Source organism: Phaethon aethereus, assembly GCF_964289735.1.
Source record: "Phaethon aethereus genome assembly, chromosome: 5".
NCBI lineage: Eukaryota > Metazoa > Chordata > Aves > Phaethontiformes > Phaethontidae > Phaethon > Phaethon aethereus.
This window is the reverse complement of record NC_138579.1, coordinates 19,236,350-19,255,746: the sequence shown is the minus strand read 5'-3', so window position 1 is coordinate 19,255,746 and position 19,397 is coordinate 19,236,350. Positions and strand designations below refer to the sequence as shown.

The following is a 19,397-nucleotide window of genomic DNA, read 5'->3' as shown; positions in this document are numbered from 1 at the left end:
TGTCTACGGCCATCCAGACCAGAAAGGATGAGGCCAAAAAAGCTTCAAAAAAGCTTGAAAGGGAGAAGAATGGCTTTTTTTTTTTTTTTTTTTTTTCCCCCCCTGTGTTGGAATATATCAGCCCCAGAAGGGGGAATGTTATTTGAACCACCCGGGGTGCACATTCCTCTGAGAGCCAGGGAATGTGGAGCCTTGGCCTGCAGGCCAGATGCCAGGCTGGGACAGAGCGACCCCCTTGCAGCCTTCCTGCCTTTCGGCCAGCTCGAGCAAAGGGGCGGGCGGATAAAAAAAAAGAAAAAAAAAAGAAAAAAAAAGTTATTAAAAAAATGTTGTTAAATCTCATACAGCTTTCAGATCAAATTTTTATCCTGTTTCACTTTGGAAGCCCCTTGAACAAGCTCAGTGTTTCAAAGCTGAGGCTGCAAATCTCCCAGGGAAGGTTCCTGTGTTTAATAAGCTGTTTTGACTGGAATTCAAAGAGAAAGTAAAGATTTCTGTTGGCCTAGCAATACAAAATGTGGCCCAGACCTGTAACCCCATATCTGACGAGACAAAAATGTGTACTTTGTTAAAAACTGGAGATTTCTCAGAAACATTGGCATTAGAATAGCTCTGGTTCCCCTGAAGTCAACAGCAAAAAGTCTCATCATCTCTAATGGAAATACCTGTGACTAATTTTATTTGGAAAGAAGGTGCTGGAAGGTGGTGCCAGAACATCCACATAACAAACCTGTAAGTTATATAGTGGCTCGGCTACTGGGCAAAATAGCTTCCAGTTTACTCTCTTCAACCATTCCACCACAAAATTAACTCTTGAAGTGCTTCATATCCTAAGAGCCTGCTGAATGCTGACAAGCAGGGAAGCACAGAGCAACTGAAATACCATTAACATGAGCAATGCTTATAATTAGCTCATAATAGGATGGAGCCATGATTCATGTGATTCAGACTTTCTTGAATGACCCGGGTAAAATTCTGGTCACTCCTGAGGACCATGTCAAGGTTCCCTGGTGTCTGTCTCTAAGGCTTTCAAGCACGAAACTGCACATCACCCCGTTAACTGCACCAGAAGTCCTGGAAACAGGAGATCCGGCCTTTCTACCACCACTGACTGGGACATGTACTTGTACCACTTCCCTTGGTGTCCACACTTTCCATCCAAGGGCACATAGATACAAAAATAAATACTGCATCCAGACAGTGAATGTCTCCAGAGGATTTCACTAAATGAAAAATGAAATCTAACCCCAGCAGAGACCCCTTGGCTCTGACAGGTCTTGTTTTCTTTAAGTTTTGGTTTTCTTCCTTTAACACAAGTATGATCCATCATCTGCCCAAATTCAAACCTGATGTAGACTTCCAAAAACTGCTCCCAGCTAACTGTGGCACTCAGATGGCAGTCTGTCCTTTCCCATCTATTCTTGTTAATGTCTCTATTGACCAAACTTTCCCTCACAATTAAATTCCCATAATTGAAAGCTAAAGTGACAGAGGTGAACAGCTCTGACTGAAGAAAGCGTTAGTCCTCACATTTCTGCCAGCATGGATAGGAACATATATGCCCTTTGCAGTCTAGAAGGTCTACTGTAAAAGTTTCCAAAATCCACCTGTTTTTATTAGTATGGTTTGCACACAGCAGGCCAGACACAGTAAAATATAGGGGTTTCATTTCCCCTTTGATTTCAACACTTCTATTCCACTAGCTGCCCCATTTCCTGATTCATCTACATCAAAGTTAGCAAAATGAAAACACTCCTGGAAATCTACAGATAACTGAGTTTAACCAATTTGCTAAGATGAGAAGGACTAGTTGCAATTTTCAAAGGACTGGATAGTATAATTGCTTATTTTTACAGCAAACTCATCAGTTATTCCAGGATTTCAAAACTCCTCATTAAAAAAACAGGGGTTTTAATCCTCCAGTAGATGTTACTACTAGAGCTGGTTAGAAAATACGTTTTTCCCACCTTTGGAACATTCTGATTCAAATACAGAAAAATGTGCGGCAAAGTAGCTGAATTTAAATCTAGACTCTCACAGCTCCCATGAAACATCATGGTATCCTCACTAGGGAAGCAAACAAAGTACATCATCTGAAAACAAGGCCTGCCAGAAATTTCAGACAATGGGGCAGAATCAGCCCAAAAGACAAGTCGGTTTTAGCTCTTGTGTTTTTCTGTAGCAGCATTCAAAAAAGAAATGTTCTGAGTTAAATGCAGTTCCTTAGTTGAAAGACAGGCAAAATTCTCTATTGAAAGCTCATATCTTCTGTGGTTTGGGCTTTTTTTCTTGTCAAAGACCAGTCCTATTTAAAAAAAGCTTTTGATAAAAACCTTCAGACAGTTAGCTACATGTAATAACAGATTAAAAACTCACTTTTATCATTAGGACAACTGAGAGACAGAAGTAAGTAGTGGTTATAGATTAACTTTGTGGTAGACCTGTGGGCTACATCTCCAGCATTTACCCTGAGCAGCCACCAGTGATCAGTTTGATCCTGATCTCTTGATCCCTAGTTTGGCATCAAAATAAATATTTTGGCCAGTGGAATTTACTTTCATTTAGTTCAGAAATTTTCTCTGCATTCCTCTCCATCCATGTCATAACATGACATTACCAAAAGCAAGCAAACCAAAGGGATGTAATCTAAATCTCCCTCACATTTGAGTAACACAGGAGCAGCTTATATTTAAGTTAAACACAGTATAAAATGGAGTAAGTGGAATCAGAATCTAACAAAAGATGCAAAAGTACAAAAATTACCAACACAAGGAATTTTTCATAGGGTTCTTTGGTTTTTGTATTGAAGATTGGGGAATATCAAGGTGCTAAGACAACGTCAATGCTCTGCTAGAGCAGTGATTCTTTCCCCATGTGTTTGTGCAGAGCCTCGAACAAGGGTGTTCCGGTTTCAGCTGAAGTCTATAGTCATTAACGCAATGGCAGTGCTAACAGTTATGTACCACCCTCTAGACAAGAAACATCTGTGCTCCAAAGAGCTCATGGTCTAAGTGAAGAACGCAAAGCATGGGAGGAAACAACTCTTATATATACCATTTAAGGAGGAAGCCCAATGTCTGGAAATCTGAACAAGGTAATGTACGACCAAGAACTGAATCGAGGTTTCCTCGGTCCCCATCTAATGCTTCAATGGAGGGCCATCTTCTCTCTCAAGGACAGAATTATAAGCATAAAAGGCATGACTTGGATGCAGTGATAAATCACCTGCCTTCAGATGGTTGTTCATCTCATAAAAACATTACTTCTCTCATAAAAAGTTGGTTTCCTGATTAAATAATATGACTAAATCATATCTTATCTTGCACTGAATAATGACTATGTGAAATGTACAGCTCACATCCTTTAAAAAAAATGTAGCTGAACTTCAAAATACAGGGCTTGAGTGATGCAATAACTAAAGGACAATTGCAGAAAAATTGTTTCTGCAGGTCAGACAAGCTTTACTATAAATAAAAACATAGAATAAAGATTCCTACTACTTACCAGCACACTGATTGTTTTCATCCAACTGGTAACCAAATCGACACATCAGAGGTCTTGTAACAGTAGGGTAGTTGGGAACGGGGCCTGGTGCTGGGGGCGGTGGATAAATATTTGAATAAGGATTCAGATATGGTGATCGATACACTGGGTTTGTTCGGGGTACGCATAAATAGCCACCATTTTGGTTGACACACACCATATCTCCTCTGCAGGCCTCAGGAATAGTCCGACATTCATCAATATCTGGAAGGAAATTGCAAAAGTTAAATGAGCCATTGCATCTTAACTGGCACCCATCAAAAAATAGTTAACATATTTTTCTCAAGACTTTGCTAAAAAATTTGATACTCTCTTTGAATGGAAAAGCTAATCCTTCCTTGTGGAGCCTCACTTTGATGTTAGATTACACCAAAACAGGAAATATCCCATATATTCAACATATCCTGTGTTCTACTTGTTTTACTGCACTGTTAGAGGGAATAGGGAGAGGGGAAAGCCTGCTTTGTTATTCCATAAATGTTCGGTTTAAACACCGATTTACACATGGCTACAGCATGCTACCGCCTGTTCCTGCTACAGGGTCTGTCCAAACCACAACATGCAGATCAGGATTTCAAACACTGATGGTTTGGTTTGCCCAGCTGTGAAACTTGGATCCTGATTTGGAACTCCCAAGCTCCGTCCCACAGAAAAAAATCAGGGATGTTCAGATCTGGGGATGCAGTTCAGGCCTCTTTCTTGCTCTGATTGAGATTGTTGCTGAATTAAATTTAGAAAGATACAAATAGTTTAGCCAAACTGAGCATTCACCTGGTTCTCAGGGCACAGAAGCAGTGGGCTGCTATGAAAGGACAAGCCATCTCTTGCTGGTTTTTCCCTTGTCGTTGGAGTGACTTTAATGCATGCAGAAGATGCTGCCCTGGAGACCAAATGCCGTTGATAAAAAGATGCTATAGGGCAAAGTGGGTGTTTCCCTATATTGCCTCAACAATTTACTTGAGTTTCAATGCTGAGCAATGGTAGACTTTATCTGAGCCTCCAGGTGGAGGCTGCCAACAAAGACAGTAAATATGGAGTTTGGAGGAGAACGAGAAGGAGGGTGAACAACCTTTGGCTATTTGGCAACTAGACTGAGCTGCCATCAAAATGCACCATTGCTGTCTGAGAAGCACTGACAGCCGATTAGTATCTCAACAATGTCAAAGATCGGTATATACTTGTGCTATGTAAACACACACGTATTTTTATATACACAGATATATATTTTCGTATATACATATACACAAACACACATATTTGTCACACAGCAAGAATTTTTCAACTAAAACATACTAACAGCAGCACAACGTTAATTCAATAAAGTCAGGATTTCTGAACTCCAATTTAAATGTATTGATTTAATTAAGGTCCTACCTAAGCATTGCCCAGAGGCACGGTCCAGGTCAAACCCATTAGTGCATTGTTGCTAAAATGAGAAAACAAAGGACACTCAGTGACTGTGAAATGAGAGGGCTACAGAGTCAAACGCTCATCTGGATTATTATACTTAGTACAATTGTTCAGCACTATACAGTACACCAAAATAAAGTCCCTTCCCCAAAGGACAGGCAGCAAGGCATGTACCTGAGGCCTCAGCACGTATGCCAGCCCCTTAACTCAGAAGGTAGCTCCCACAGGTGGTGACAGCGTCAGGCTGTTCCTCTCCTGAGGGGTAGCCAACGCATCATGTGCGATGGGCTCCACACCACTTCTTAACACACTGGTTTAGGGTCTTGTTTTTGCCAGAACAGGAAGGGGTCAGTTAAAAGGTACCAGCTAACGTCTCTAACAGGCTCTAAAACTCCACAGATAGACCATTCAACACGTACATCTCAACATGTTAGCCACCTGACTGAACTGAAGCCACAGTTAAAACATAACAAGCTTAATAAAAGTAAGGCTTTTCGTTTACACCAAACCTTTTGATTTTTAGAGGATAAAACTTTAGATGACACATGTTCTAGGCCTGCAAGGTTACTGGAAGCCTTGTTCCTTCCTATTCCTCGGTGCTGGTCATTATCAGGGCCGCAGCCTTGAGCCTTCAGCACCTCATCAGTGATCCTCACCGTTTCTAAACCAGTGAGAGTCCTGGTCATGACTGTGTCAAAACCCATTAAAAAGATTCCCTGCTCTCCCTAGTTTTTGACTGGGCCTCCAGCTGTTTAGCAACGGACCAAGCAGTTGACACAAGCACAGGATCCTGCCAGTCAATAGGTTGTACTAAGGAATGTAAGCAAGAGATATCCAGAAAACAGAAACCCCTGAAGTAACGAGAGGGCAGAGGGATGGAGCGTGTTCAGGGGTTTTCCTTTTTTTGTTGTTGCTAAGTGACAAAGACACTTATTTTTGGACTTTGTGGAAGAAATCAGTGGAAGAGTAAGGTACTTTATTCATGTTTAGAAAAGCGGTAGGTTGAAGACGGGAGACAAGGGATTAGAGGGATAAGTCAGTGGAAGTGCGCCATTGCGGAACTCGGGAGGGGGCATGAAGTGAAACGCACGGCACTGTTCGGACTGTGCCTTCATTTGCATATATGAATATGCAAAACCAATGCTAGAGATGTCAAGCAAGTATGAAGGAATTCTGTCTTCATTTCTTTTGGCATTCTGAGATGTTTTGGTATCATGTTGTGGAAAGCCAAGATATTCTGATGGGAGAATGTATAATCAGCCTCATGTTTTAACGAATGTACGGACTCTGCCTTTTGTTCCCTTTTCTGTGCTGTGGCATATACACTACACCTAGGTTAACAGAAAAAGTTAAGGTAGTTTTTAAGAAAATTATTTTCTTTAATGAAATGTAAATGATGATTCAGAAGCACTGAAACTAGTGTAGAACTGGCATCATCAACTTTTTAGAACTTTATTTGAGAAAAGATTCTAATGTTGTCCGAAATGACCAGTTTCAATATCTTTGGAAAGAATTCATTGCTATCATTTTGGTTTCAAGTTGCTTTTTGCTTAGACTTCAAAAATCAATTTATGGTACAAGATGTTTTTATAAAAATCACAATGGAAACAATATTTTTAAAATTATAAAAACAAACCCTGAAAGACCTCTCAAAAATTCTCCAGGGGCATGAAAAGCATTTCACATACAGATCCAATGTTCACAAAAATATCAATAAGCATGCCACGTGCAGGAAATTTTCAATGTAATAGAAAAAAAACAACCACATTTCAGAGACTTTTGGCAAAGGTATTTAGAAACACAGCTCTGCACACTGAGTGTATCTGGATTATCAACTAGGAATCCAAAACTTAACATGCCTTTGGGAACTGTTTTTCCTAATTTAAAGCCCACATGGAGCCCAAGAACACAAAGAACTAATGCTTCTGCTATTTCAGGAACTGGACTGCTTTACTTCCATCCACCCTTGAAAGACCTGCCTCTTGAACAAAAATGGTTTTGGGCATAAACTAAAATGAAAACCAGGATACAGTCATTCAGGATCACAGTCCAAAATTAAACAGTCTTAAGACAAGATTCTGCTATACACAGAAAATGCCTATTTATATGAATATGTTTTCCAAGCATGAATGTTCCCCACCACAGAATTGAGCTGTCCCTGCTCTCGTGGGAAGGCTTTTCTTATTTCCTTTTCCAGCAGTGTTCAGTTCAGAGGCAGAATCAGGTTTTCAGTGAGGTCCAGGTTTCTACAGGGATGTTTTGCTGAGCTGGCAAGGGTGAGTCAATAAGCTCAGCCCATGTTAAACTCCAGAATCCTGCTGGCTCCAAGTTCTCCCCTCTAAACCCTTAGACCACACAGCTTCCTTTTCATGTAAGCCCCAGACCACAGAGGTTCCTGTTCACCTGCTAGCCAGTTAAGCCTCATGCCATATAGCGCTTCAATACGAAACAGTACAGAGATCTCTGCGTGCACCTCTCACCTGTGCTTTTCCGGGGCTCGAAAGGCAGGCGGCCAGTGTGAAAGCAGTCAGTATCCTGTAATGTGCATAGAAAATAGGCTGAAAACCTTCTGACATCCAGGCTCATTATAAAGAATTAAATACACATGGACAACTTAATTTCTAGTGACACTTCAGTGTATTCCACAGTTTTGCTAACGTGAATTTGGCCTCTGGAGAAGGAGCAACGCGACTGTGGCCCAGATTCAGACCTCAGAGTCACTAACTTTACTATGGTTTTATGCAACTGGGATCAGACTGTACGTGTCTATTAATTTATCTATTTTTGATGACACCCCATGCAGCAGCTGTTCAATGAACTAGTGTGCAATATTCAATAAAGTATTTTCGTCCCTCTCTGACACCTTTCTTTAGAGAATATAAAAGTTCTTCTTGCACATTATGCACATTTTACAGATGGGTAAACCAGAGCACAGGTCCTGCCTAAGCTCACAGTGCAACGCATTGGCAGGGCTGCAGACATGTCATGCAGGAGGTCCTGAATCCAAGCCAGTTGCTCTAACCGCTAAACCGCATTTCATCCCCAGGAGACTATATCTGAGATTAATCCATTTTCTTAGGGCCAGATTCTGTCCCTTTACTCAATCTTGAGCAATATGTTGCTCTGCAAGTAGACACATTGTGCCAGGTCATCAGCTACTAGAAGTTGCTATCTTCAGTGGAACCTTCCCCAGGTATATCATCTTAGCATCTAGTGGGACCTACTGGATCTCTTCACTGCAACTGGAAGAAGATCCCTCGCTAACAGAGGTCCATGGCTATTTTTGGAACTCCTTACCTGGAGTGTAAAAATTCTGGTCAACTAAGCTCCCACCCCCAAGTATTTACTGACAGAAAACCAGGAAAGGACAGTAAGATATTATTTTTTTTCTATGTACAATGGATTTCAGTGTTTTGCTGCTGACTTATATAAAACTTCTTCTCAATACAGTTAGACCCACATTTTGCTTATCTTGGATTCTAGTTCTGAATGGCAATTGTATACAACACGTTCCCACAAAACCAGTACAGGAAGGAAGGGATATTTTAGGTAGCCTTAGTTCTGCTACCCAAGCAAGCTGCCAACTCTCTCTCTTAGAGCTGTCTCTGATTTCCAGTGCAAATTGAGCTGCTGAACAAGACTTGCAAATGCATCAGACAAAACCACCACACACCAACAGTGACCGACACGTTTGAATGAATTTGTTTCAAATGAGGAGAAAAGCACAATCTCTGCAAAGTAAATATAAACCCTAAAATGGTTGTTCATAGTGCTGCAGAGACAGATTGTGCTTGTTGGCAGCTTTTGAGTGACAAGGAAAGGCAAATTCTGCACAGACTTTTTCTTAGAGTCAGATGCACAGCATTCAAAGTACCAAGTTATCCATTTAGATGTGCACTTCATTTATTGATTCCTAAAATCTTTTTTTAAGAGATTTTAAAGCATGCACTGGTATAAAGACTGCATATTCACTTCGCACGTAGTAAGAACAGCACTAGAAGGAAATACAACAGGTTATAGCTGAGCATTAGCATACCTAGCAAGTGGGCTATGCTCTACGTTATTGCAGAGCAGTGCACACGAACAAAATCCCCTATAAAACTGGTCAGACAAAACTCATGCGTTTCTAGACGGTCTTTGGTTTCCGCTGTTACAAGGTGATATATTCTTTCCTCTTGGTGGGGGGGTGACCTTACTGCCTCGTACGTGTTCTGCCTGCAACCACCGTCTCCGTTTGCTCGTTACTTTAGGTCTCAAATCCCCTCAAGGATTGTTAACAGACACGCAGCATAACCTATCAACACTATATTCAGCTTGTCACGGTAGCTTGCCCAGCAGTAATTAACTTCTGCAATAGTAACTAATTAGCTTCAAATCAATCACTGCAGCCGGTGGGATCGTTTGCTGTTGCAGTTCAGCATTCCTGTGGATGCTGGGGTTCCTCAAGTGCGGAGTATAAGCACAGATCAAGAAGGAACTCGTCAGAGACAGCACGGCTTTAATAACAGACAGATCGTCTTTCCCCACCTCTGACCATTGAGATCCTGTCTCTTTGCAAATGGCTTTAGCAAGTGGATTGGCATACCGAACCCCTGCTACAGATATTTTCCACAAGTAGGTTTTCCCTTCAGTAAGTAAAGAAGTTTCATGCATACCACTTACCTTTTTAATCCTTGCATGTCCAAAACCGTTGGGGAAAGGTGGAAAAAAACCAGAGTCTGTGCTGATGAAAAACTAGAAAGTTTTTCCAAACATTACCCTCTGCTAGCACTTCAGTTCCTCAGTCATTTATAGTCCAAAGAATGAAATAGCAAGTAATGGAGAAGATCGGGAGCCGTCTGTACCTCCTCAGACACTGGAGAGAATACAGAGAAAGCACCTGGTTTTGCTTAGTTCTCTTCTGTAATTCAGCATTAAACCAATTGGAGGAGGAATGTTAAAAATGAACACTTCATTTTCTAAGTATGTTAAACAATGCAAATGGGGGCCTCAGCCTGGGACAGCTGGTTTAGATTACAAAGCTCACCAACTGGCTAGACTCCTCACAACAACCTCGAGGAGCCTGCCAGGATAAAACACTAACAGCTTGAAGGAAAGCCTCTCCCGCTGCAAACTTCACAGTTAAATGTGCCTCAGAGCAGAGAGCACCGTTATTGGACAGAAACCCTTATCAAGGGACTGGAGAAGGGAAGGGATTGTTTTCCTTGCTCTGAGAACAAAAAAAAAAGTCAGGCTTTTTGGAGGCCCCTCTAGCCGGTGTCTCGGGCGCTGAATATGCAACACTTGCCGCTTCGTGCCAATGGCGTACTGATGAAAGGTCTGACCCTCTGGGAGGTGAATAACTTGAATTCATGACAATCGCAGCTACAGGAACTATATTGCTTGGGGATTATTTGAAAATAAGAATAAACAAATTAAACGTTCAAAGGAAAACAAATGGCTTCTCTACAAACACTGGCCCTTTTTAAAATGACCCCACACTTAAGGAAGCTGTTTGTGAAATGAAATATTTCTCACGAAAGACATATCTTGCAAATCTCCAGTTATGATTGAAGAGGAAAGAAAGAAAGTACTTTTTCAGGTGTTTTGCAACTTTGGCAGAGCTTTAGTAGGTCAAGCGGAACATTTATGAGATGTGAGAGGTAAGCAATCGGATGCTGCAGAGATTATGCTAGAACCAAAGACGAACACTGAAATTAAATACAGACGTAGACATTACATGACCACTTTGAACTTCTATTGAGTATTCCATTTGAGGAAACCTTTTATTCCTAAGGAACGTGAAATGTCTGACAAGATAAAAATCTATCATACATCTCTCCGTTACAGAATGAGAATCAGAGAAACAGAGTTGTTATAACACATATTCATAAAATTGGCCTCTAAGCATAGATACCCAGCTTGAGATACAAAGATTGAGCTGCTTCAGGGTTGCTGAGCACCCACAAGTCGTATTGGTGCCAACGGGAAGTGCAAGAGTTCTGTACCTCGCTAACTGGCTGTAATTGTCCAAATTACTTTTCAAAAATGACAGCACCAGACGCTCAGTGCCATTTCTGACAGTTTGTCTCTCAGTGCCTTGCTTACATCACTTCCATTGCATGGAAAATTAAACATTCTCCTAGAATTATTCAAAGTGTCATACATTTGCAGATAAACAACAACTAATTAACTTACTTTAAATAGACTTCCCAAAAGCTTAATAAAAACTCACACAAGGGATTTCTGAAGAAGATTGCTGGGCGTGTTGTGACAGGAAGGTTTTGTCATGGGACAGAAAACAGGCAAGAGATAGAAAGCAAAGGCTGGGCAAATTTTCATTGTGGCAAAAGGTTAAGTGAGTATTCTCATTACTCCATAAGTCAGCCCTTTGTTTCTCAATACCTCAATGATCTGGAGAACTAAGAAGTCTAGAACTAGCAGTGTTTACTGTATGTTAGGTGTGTGAAGATCTACTGAAGCTATGAGAAACAGCTCTACAGTGAAGCAGATGCTCTGAGCCTCCATTCGGGTGGATGAAGAGCTTGCTTCCTACACTTGTTGATACTTCCCTTGCTGATCCACTGAATTTTTCTCACCATCACATGGCAAAATCGTTGTAGGCATGCCAGAATCACCTCATGAGCGCAGCACCAGTCCGCTCCCAAAGAGTTGCCTCGGACTAAAGAGTCCTGATATGTCAACCAACTGGCAGAGAGGCTCCAGCACTGGAGAGAGGAGGTGAATCCAGACCTGACCACCTAAGAGGCTCCCTTAAGAAGGGATACTATGCAAATGTTTTGATTTTTCCTGTCTCCATCTGACAGCTGGAGCGGATAAAATCCAGAGTATAAAAAGTGTACCAAACCACAACTTGGTCTAGTTTACATTCTGGTGACTTTTTTTCCTAAATAAAAGGATTTGATGTTATGGCTAAGTGGAATTTCTGCAGCACCTTTCTGTAACTACCATCAGCCACAAAATAATGAGATGCAGCCCCACCATTCTTACTGCTCACTGTGATATGAAGAGTTGCGTAGAAGAAAATGTTTGTGGTACATAAAAACCCTTTTGTTCACCCTATAAAAATATGGGCAATTCAACATATCTTTCAACACCATCTGCTGACATCTTCACCATTTATGCTTAGGATGGTGGCTAAAGTTCAGGTCTAGCAGCACTCTCACTTCAATGGTCTCAACTATCCCCCCTCCTCGTGTTATAAAATCCACTACTTTATTTAGATTGCCTTGACATTTTCTTTGTCTTCATAAGGAGGTGCAGAACAATCCCCAGTATAAAATGGGGCTCCAATAAATAATTGAGTATGTCTTAAAAGTTTGCTTTGTGCACAGTGAGGGTTGAAACTATAGCTCTAATTATGTTTAAGACTTGGATTTTGAAAATTGTGTAATATATAATCATAAGGGGCACATAAACTAGATCGTGTAACCTTACCTCTACCCTCCCTGGATGAGACAACCGAATGTATGAATTATGCCATGTTCCTGCAGATAACGCACAACGCTGGGTTAATGGAGACCCTCAGAACTAAAGAAGATAATCTAATGACTTCTGAATGCCAAGACAAAAGCTGTGTTTAGGTCCAGGAACTGAACAAGGGTTAACTACACTCAGCACTCCTGAACAAAAAGACTGCTTCACAAAAACAACTCTTTATCCACTTACTTTTACAAGACTTCATCTCCTTTTTTACTTCTGATATTATACTTACACTTCTCCAGAACTATATCTGCCAAAGACCCTTCTTAGATGTTCTTGGGATTTTTTAAAATTCATCCTCTCTGAACATTCTCAAGGACATTGTCAAGCTGCATGAGCAGAGTCAAATCACACAGATCCGCATGGCGGTAGGTGTGCAAGCCCAAAGCCATGGAAAGTGCTGTCAGACATCTTTTACACAGCCATATGGACCTAAATTCCCTAAAGGACTTTGACAATAGCTAGAACTTCAAGGGCCTATTAGTCTGAGCTTTAGATGCTTAAAACATCCATTTTGCTCCTACCAAACCCTATGGAACCAAATATTTCTACCAGCAAAACTGATAAAACAGAGCACAACTGCTGGGCATTCACAGAAACAATTGCATTTTGGTAGTACTTAAGCTCCATGAGGTTCACAGGTTGGGCTTTCTCCTGGAGATTGATCTAAGTGTTCTTGGAGATTGACAAACAAGCAAGCTTTTGATATTGTCACATGTGGACATAATACATGACAGGCAGTGATTTGAAAGACACACATCTTACCCTACTGCCACATAGGACTAAGCACATGGGAAACTTGGTCTCAAACCCTAATTCTGCCTGAAAAAAAGAAGGGCTTGTTTCTTCCACCTCCCAGGACAGAATCCCGATTGCAACCTCTTGGTGTTCGGGGAGGGTTCCCTCTCCTTTTTCAAAGATGGACTACCTTACACTATCAGCTGAGGTCTGCTTCATTCAATCTCTGAATTGTAATTGCCGTCTCATAACATGAACAACGCAATAACCTGTTCCAGATGGCTCCGGCCAGCAGCTCGAAAGCACAGCCCCACACATGTGTTCCTTTCTTAGCCAAACATAACACAAGCAAGAATTAACAGTGAAAATTAACATAATATGTAATTTTAAAAACATCACTGGTGCTAACTAAAATGTACTGCAAATGTAGAGCCTCTGAGATGTCTTGTTATGTCCTGTTGATTTGCAGCTCATGCTACTGTCGTTAGGAAGGAGAAAGCATAACAGTTCCCCTTGTGCTGCTGTCTCTTGGGGCTTAGTTGTCTCAGCATTGTATAGTTACCACCTGTGTGAGATATCCATGGGAAAAAGAGCCAATGCAGCACTTCTTCCTTCCCTCCTGTATGGGGGTGTCACCTACCTGGCTGAAGCACACGTTTCTTTGAGATGACAATATTGCTGACGATATCACCGCTTCCCAAGAAGAATACACAGGGTGCCCCTTTAATGTTGCAGCAGATGGTCTCAGAGTACCCTACCAGACAGATCACTAATTTAAAGTTTTTGTTTTACCTTATCGAACTCTACATCTTACAGATGTAACTATCTTTACAGGTCTGTGGTCACTCTGATTCTGTTTTCCAAGAGCACATTTTCTCTTAGGAAAAAAGCAATCAGTGGGAAATCTAGGCACCACTGGATCCATTCTGAAATGTGTCAACATTAAACATGGACTGGTATCTGACTCCACTTTATTGCTTTGAAAACATATTAATCATCCCATTAAATGAGGAATAGTGGGATCTATCAGGTACATACTGAAACCCTGACAAGTTAAACCTATGCCCAGTGAACTGCATCTGCTGTAAGACAAAACTATTCCAGGTATAGCTCCTTTAGCGAGACCACGTTTGACGTTCATCATTGCCTGCTTAGCTATAAAGTTTTCTAGGAAGGTCTAGGAAGGCCACCTGAGGCAAAGAATAGTAATATTCTTGGAAGTATGGCCCAGGGTTTTTCCCCTCAACATAAGTAAGGTAAGCAAGCAAACTAAAAGCTTTTTCATAACTTTCCCTAGAAAAATACAGAATCTTTCACAGCCTTTTTGGCGCACGTGACGACTCTCAGCAAGACCTTTCATATTACTATCAATTTGCAACAGTATACAACATTCTTCTTGATTTCTCAATTCTGGAATGATCAGCATTAATGCTTTTAAAATTATTTCCCTGTAAAGAGTGTATAGAACATCATCCTGTAGCTAAAGGCAAAAGATCACCTTGAGAACTCACACCTCCCCCTTGAGTTGTTGGAGGTATCTAGAACATGATGGCCCAGCCACTGTTAATGCTTTAACTTTTTTTTCTGTTGAATCTCATCCTTGAGCATAGCTCTGGTAACTGCAATTCACATTTTGCCTGAGACCAGACAGACGTTTTAGTCTGTTTTTGTTTATTTTATAAGACTGACATGTATATAAGCTAGGCTGTGGTCTTTTCTCCTCTGCATTTTTGTCAAATGGTCTAGACAGTGTGGTTGAAAACAATGCTCTTTAATCTTGTGACAAGATGTTTACCAGCCCCCTTTAATAACAAGCGTATATCCTTTATGGCCAGTTTCAGCTAAGAATGACCTTCCATAAATAAAGACCTAAAACTCTTAATACTTCTGGACCAAGACTAAAGTCTGTTTCGCTCTTTGAGCAAGCCGACATTAAGTCTTTGCAAGCGCCTGGGATACAGCAAACATTGGTCTCCAATTATGACCAGACAGTTAGAAGTATGTACTAAAACCACCCTTAGAAATATTCAGGACCAATTTATTTTACGCTTAAATGCCTCAAGACTGCAGTGTCTTTTGCAGTTTCTCAAGTTCTTTCCTAACTTGTGCACCACACCATGTACGTTACCAGGCACATCTGGCACAAGAGCATCAGGCTGCACCTTAGAGCAGCTGCCTGGAGAGAGTAGTTCACCCTTCCAAGTGAACCTGGCAGCGTCCCTGTCTGCTGGGGCATGGGTGCTGGTAAACCATCGGCTCCACCTGTGCTCCCTCCTCTCCCAGGTACCTGATTTGCATGGAATTTACATTTTTGGGTAGGTTTTCCTTTTTTTTTTTTTTTTCTTTTATTTCAGATTTAGTTGAGCATCCTTTCTCCCCTTTCTTTTTTTTTTTTTTTTAATATTTATTTTAGTCTGCGTAGGCAATTCACTTTTTTTTTTACCCAGAGCAAAAGATTGCCCTCTGTAAAATCAAGCACATTCTGCATTTTCCATTAACAGGCTTCAGGTTCTGAGCAAACCCAAACAAGTCTGTGGAAATGCCATCCCTCAACGGGGATGTCTGAATGTTCACAAGTATGCGCACTATTTTTGTAAGGGCACCTGCCAGAACCCTGCTGATGAATCCAGAGTAGAAAAATATCTGACATCAGCCCTGTCTTCCAGAGCTTTTCTCTTTCCAAGTAGTGGAAAACATTCCCTTTTTAAACATGTTCCACTCTTATAGGTGTACATATCTGGTTTCTTTTTCCAATAAAACAATCAGCAAAGATGCCTACATTTTTTGATCTTTTCCTTATCTTATGATTTCCAAGATTATATGTTAGGCAAATATAGGAGTGGCAGAAACTTTCGTATAAGGAGAGGGATAGTTTTGACTGTTTTGTACTTACTCAACTGCTTTCCTAACCCCAAAAGACATTTATAAGCATTTCTTTAATTTAAAAACTACTAATCTTAATTTACTTATATAATCCATAGCAGGGGCTACACTATCTCACAATTTACCCGTTTCCTTTGGGGGTTTTGCAAGTTCACCATGCTATTTGGAAATAAATCGGCTGTGAACCTGGGTGATAAAAACGATGCGTTGTCGTCTGTCTTCAGACTCGTTATTCGCTGCTCTGCAGCAACGAGGGCTGCTACAAGGAGGCGATTCAGAATGCTACAGGTAGCAATTCCACCGCGCAGGGGACGTACTCCTGTTCGCTAGTTCCGCCGTATGCGCGCTGCAGTGCTTACAAAGTCTTGCACAAGGATGCAGTTGACAGCACAGATTGGTGGGGTCTTTTTTTGTTTTGGGGTTTTTTTGGTGTTTGTTTGTTTGTTTGTTTTAAGTCTGCTGGCCTTCGCTTTGACTTGCACGGGTTGTCCCTGCACAAGGAGCTCAGCGGCACCGGGAGCTCCCCTTTGGAAGCTCCCAGGGGCTCCGGGCAGTTTGGGTGCTGTGGGCAACATGAACCTCAAGCAGCCATGTGAAAAGTCGGTGGAACTGGACCCCCCTCCCAGCAGAGGCACTGGTACTGCTAGCAGAGCTCAGAGCTGGAGCCTGATAAAGCAATCGGTCCCCATCTTGTCCACTGCTTCAGAGCAAAATTCAAGCAGCTGATGTGGTGCCAGATGAAGAAAATAGAAAGGAATAAAAACTCTGACAGGTTAAATGTAAAAAACAGAAAAGCAGGCCAAGAAAGTTTGAGAAACAAATCGAAAGAGGCATAAAAGCTAGTAATAAATTCTTTTCAGACACACCAAGAGCAGGAAAACTGCCAAACAGGCTGCAAAGCCAACAGATGAACAAGGTATAAAAATAGTGTTTAGAAAAGATAAAATCACAGTAGAAAGTTAAGTGATTCTTCTTCATCTGCATTTGTTAGAGGAACTTCCAGAGGTTCCCACAGTGGCATTTTTAAAAAAAAATAAAGTAGTAAAAGCAACAAAAAAATCATACCTGGGAGGATCTGCCTAAAATTGAGGTGCCAGCAGAAAACGCTGTAGAACAAATCAAGAAAATGAAGAGTAGCAATTCATCAGAACTCACTTGACATTTAGAAAGTAAGTGTTGTAATGGAATTAAATATGAAGGTATGTAACAGCTGAATCATTTATCTTAAGTGTAACCTCTTACAAAATTGCTTTAGTGCTAGAAGAACAGAAGGTACCAAATAAGATACTGTATTTAATAGGTTTCCATATAATGCTTACGGAAAGAGAGAACAGTAAATCCAATATATCAGGCAAATCAGTAACACAGCACAGGAGACTTAGAGTTGATCTTTTAGGCATAGATTTTCTTGAAGATTATTCTTAACAATCATATATCTCAGAAAACTAGCTCTGATCCATGGTTTACAGATTTATTTTTAAAATTTACTCTGTTAATCCATGCAACTGAAACTGGCTCCAGCCAACTCCCAACTGGTGTCTGTAAATAGCAAACATAACATTTTCCCATCAAAAACTTGTGAATTTGGGTATAATAGTTGCCATTTCTTTCTGAGTCTATGATTTCATCTACAGCCTTTGTAGCCACCCTTGGTAGCCCAAGCAAGGGATCATGAAATAGGCACTGAAGCTGTTAGCTGTGGCTGAGACTCCCAAGGGTCTTGGCACTGGAACATGCCATTAGGAGATCTGCTGAGGTACCTTTAGAAGACCAGGGAGTGGGGAAAGAGGGATGGGCCCAAGAAGGTAAGTCCAACTGCTTTTTGAAGTGGAACTTCTCAGCACTTCCCATCTCCTCTCCTCCACATCCTATTTTTGGTGGCAGTCATAGATGCATCAGTACCCTGGGCAACTGAGGGACTCAGTGCCAAGCACAAAGTCAAGACCATGTCACTGTGACAGAGTACACATAACCTTCTTCCTGGGAGTTACAGGCTCAATTGAGTCTCAGTTTGGCCTTTCTCCAGGTTTGGGTTACACCTCCAGAACCAGAAGGTTGGCGCTTCAGGTTTTGATCAATTGCAATGATTTCTGATGTTTCCCTATTCCATTTTAGTTTCTAATGAAAATCTTTTCTTTCATGAACCGGATTTACTAGTCACATTTGGCCAGGGCAGTGCAGGCTTCAGGTTGCCTGCAAAGCATCTGACTATTGAAAGTATCACTACAAGGAAGCTGGAGCCACTGATTGAGTTCAGGAGAAGACCATCACAGCCAGAGTGCTGAGGGCTCCCTGAATCCCCAGTCCAAGTAGGCAGGCTCTGGGCAGCACACCGTAGCCGTAGCTGTCGTTCTGCCAAGAGTCTGGTGAAGACACGAGGTACCATCTATCTACAAGACCTCTGCCTGCAGGTGGCACTCTGTAGGTCCCCTATCCTGAGTAGTCTGCAGACAGTGTGCTATTCAGAGTCTGGGTTTGGGTCCAGACGGATCTGGCAAGCCTAGTTATGACTCATTCGTTTTCTTTAGAATCCTGTACTCCTCAAATTTTTGTTGTTTCTTAATAAGTCTCCTCTAAGTTAGCTGAAAACTGTTAAACGCATCTGTTCCTGCAAATAAGGCAGTCTTCTGCCTGCCTTCAGTTTTATTAGCACCCACTACTCGAGAATACAGAGCAATGTGCAGACTAAATATTTTCCAATTCTATTTCCAGAAAAAAGTTTCAGTTTTGATGACTGTTTTCAGTGCTCCAGTCTACTGTTCAAGCCACTTTCTTTACTATATTTTTACTCCCGGTACAATTTAGTGTTGGATCCATGGAATGGTATGTAAACCAAAACATATGGATTAACCAGAATCAACTCAGTGATTTGCTTGTAATTCTGAAAACACCTTTTTATTATTAACAAAAGCATCGCTCAAGTACTTTAATACTTTATAACAATAGAGACAACTGCTGCAGGAGATAGGGAAACATTTTTACACAAAGGTTAATTTTACAGCCAACATTTCATATGGCTGGCTCCTCCTGTGACTAGCTGAATCCTTTATTTCCCTTCCTATACGCAGTTTCTCAGACACCTGCCCCCAAAAGTTCGGGGTCACTGTCACAGTCACTACTTATTCTCCTGAGAAATAATGTTTGCAGCTTTCATCTTTTATACATGTTCCCATTTAGGAACTGATATTCTTACCCAGTTCACCTTATTTGCTCAAAACTGCTGCTACCTCTTATTGGTGCGCTATTTACACCTAGTTGCCATTTTTTTGCGTAGGTTAAATGTATTTTTATTGATGATACTATTCTTACTGTTCAGGAACCACAGAGATTCCAGCTACCCA

The 19,397-nt window shown here is 41.2% G+C and overlaps 1 protein-coding gene across 1 annotated transcript in view; it reads right to left on the bottom strand.

The window, feature by feature from the left end:
• Positions 1-9,632, bottom strand: part of FBLN5 (fibulin 5) — a gene marked incomplete at its 5' end in the record, with an annotated part of 48,800 nt that extends 39,168 nt beyond the window's left edge. Inside the window, 4 exons of the mRNA XM_082001061.1 lie at positions 3,505-3,747; positions 4,918-4,969; positions 7,434-7,488; positions 9,616-9,632. Of these exons, the coding sequence (XP_081857187.1) occupies positions 3,505-3,747; positions 4,918-4,969; positions 7,434-7,488; positions 9,616-9,632 (367 nt within the window). The remainder of the gene's footprint in view (positions 1-3,504; positions 3,748-4,917; positions 4,970-7,433; positions 7,489-9,615) is intronic.
• Between the last annotated feature and the right edge of the window lie 9,765 nt (positions 9,633-19,397).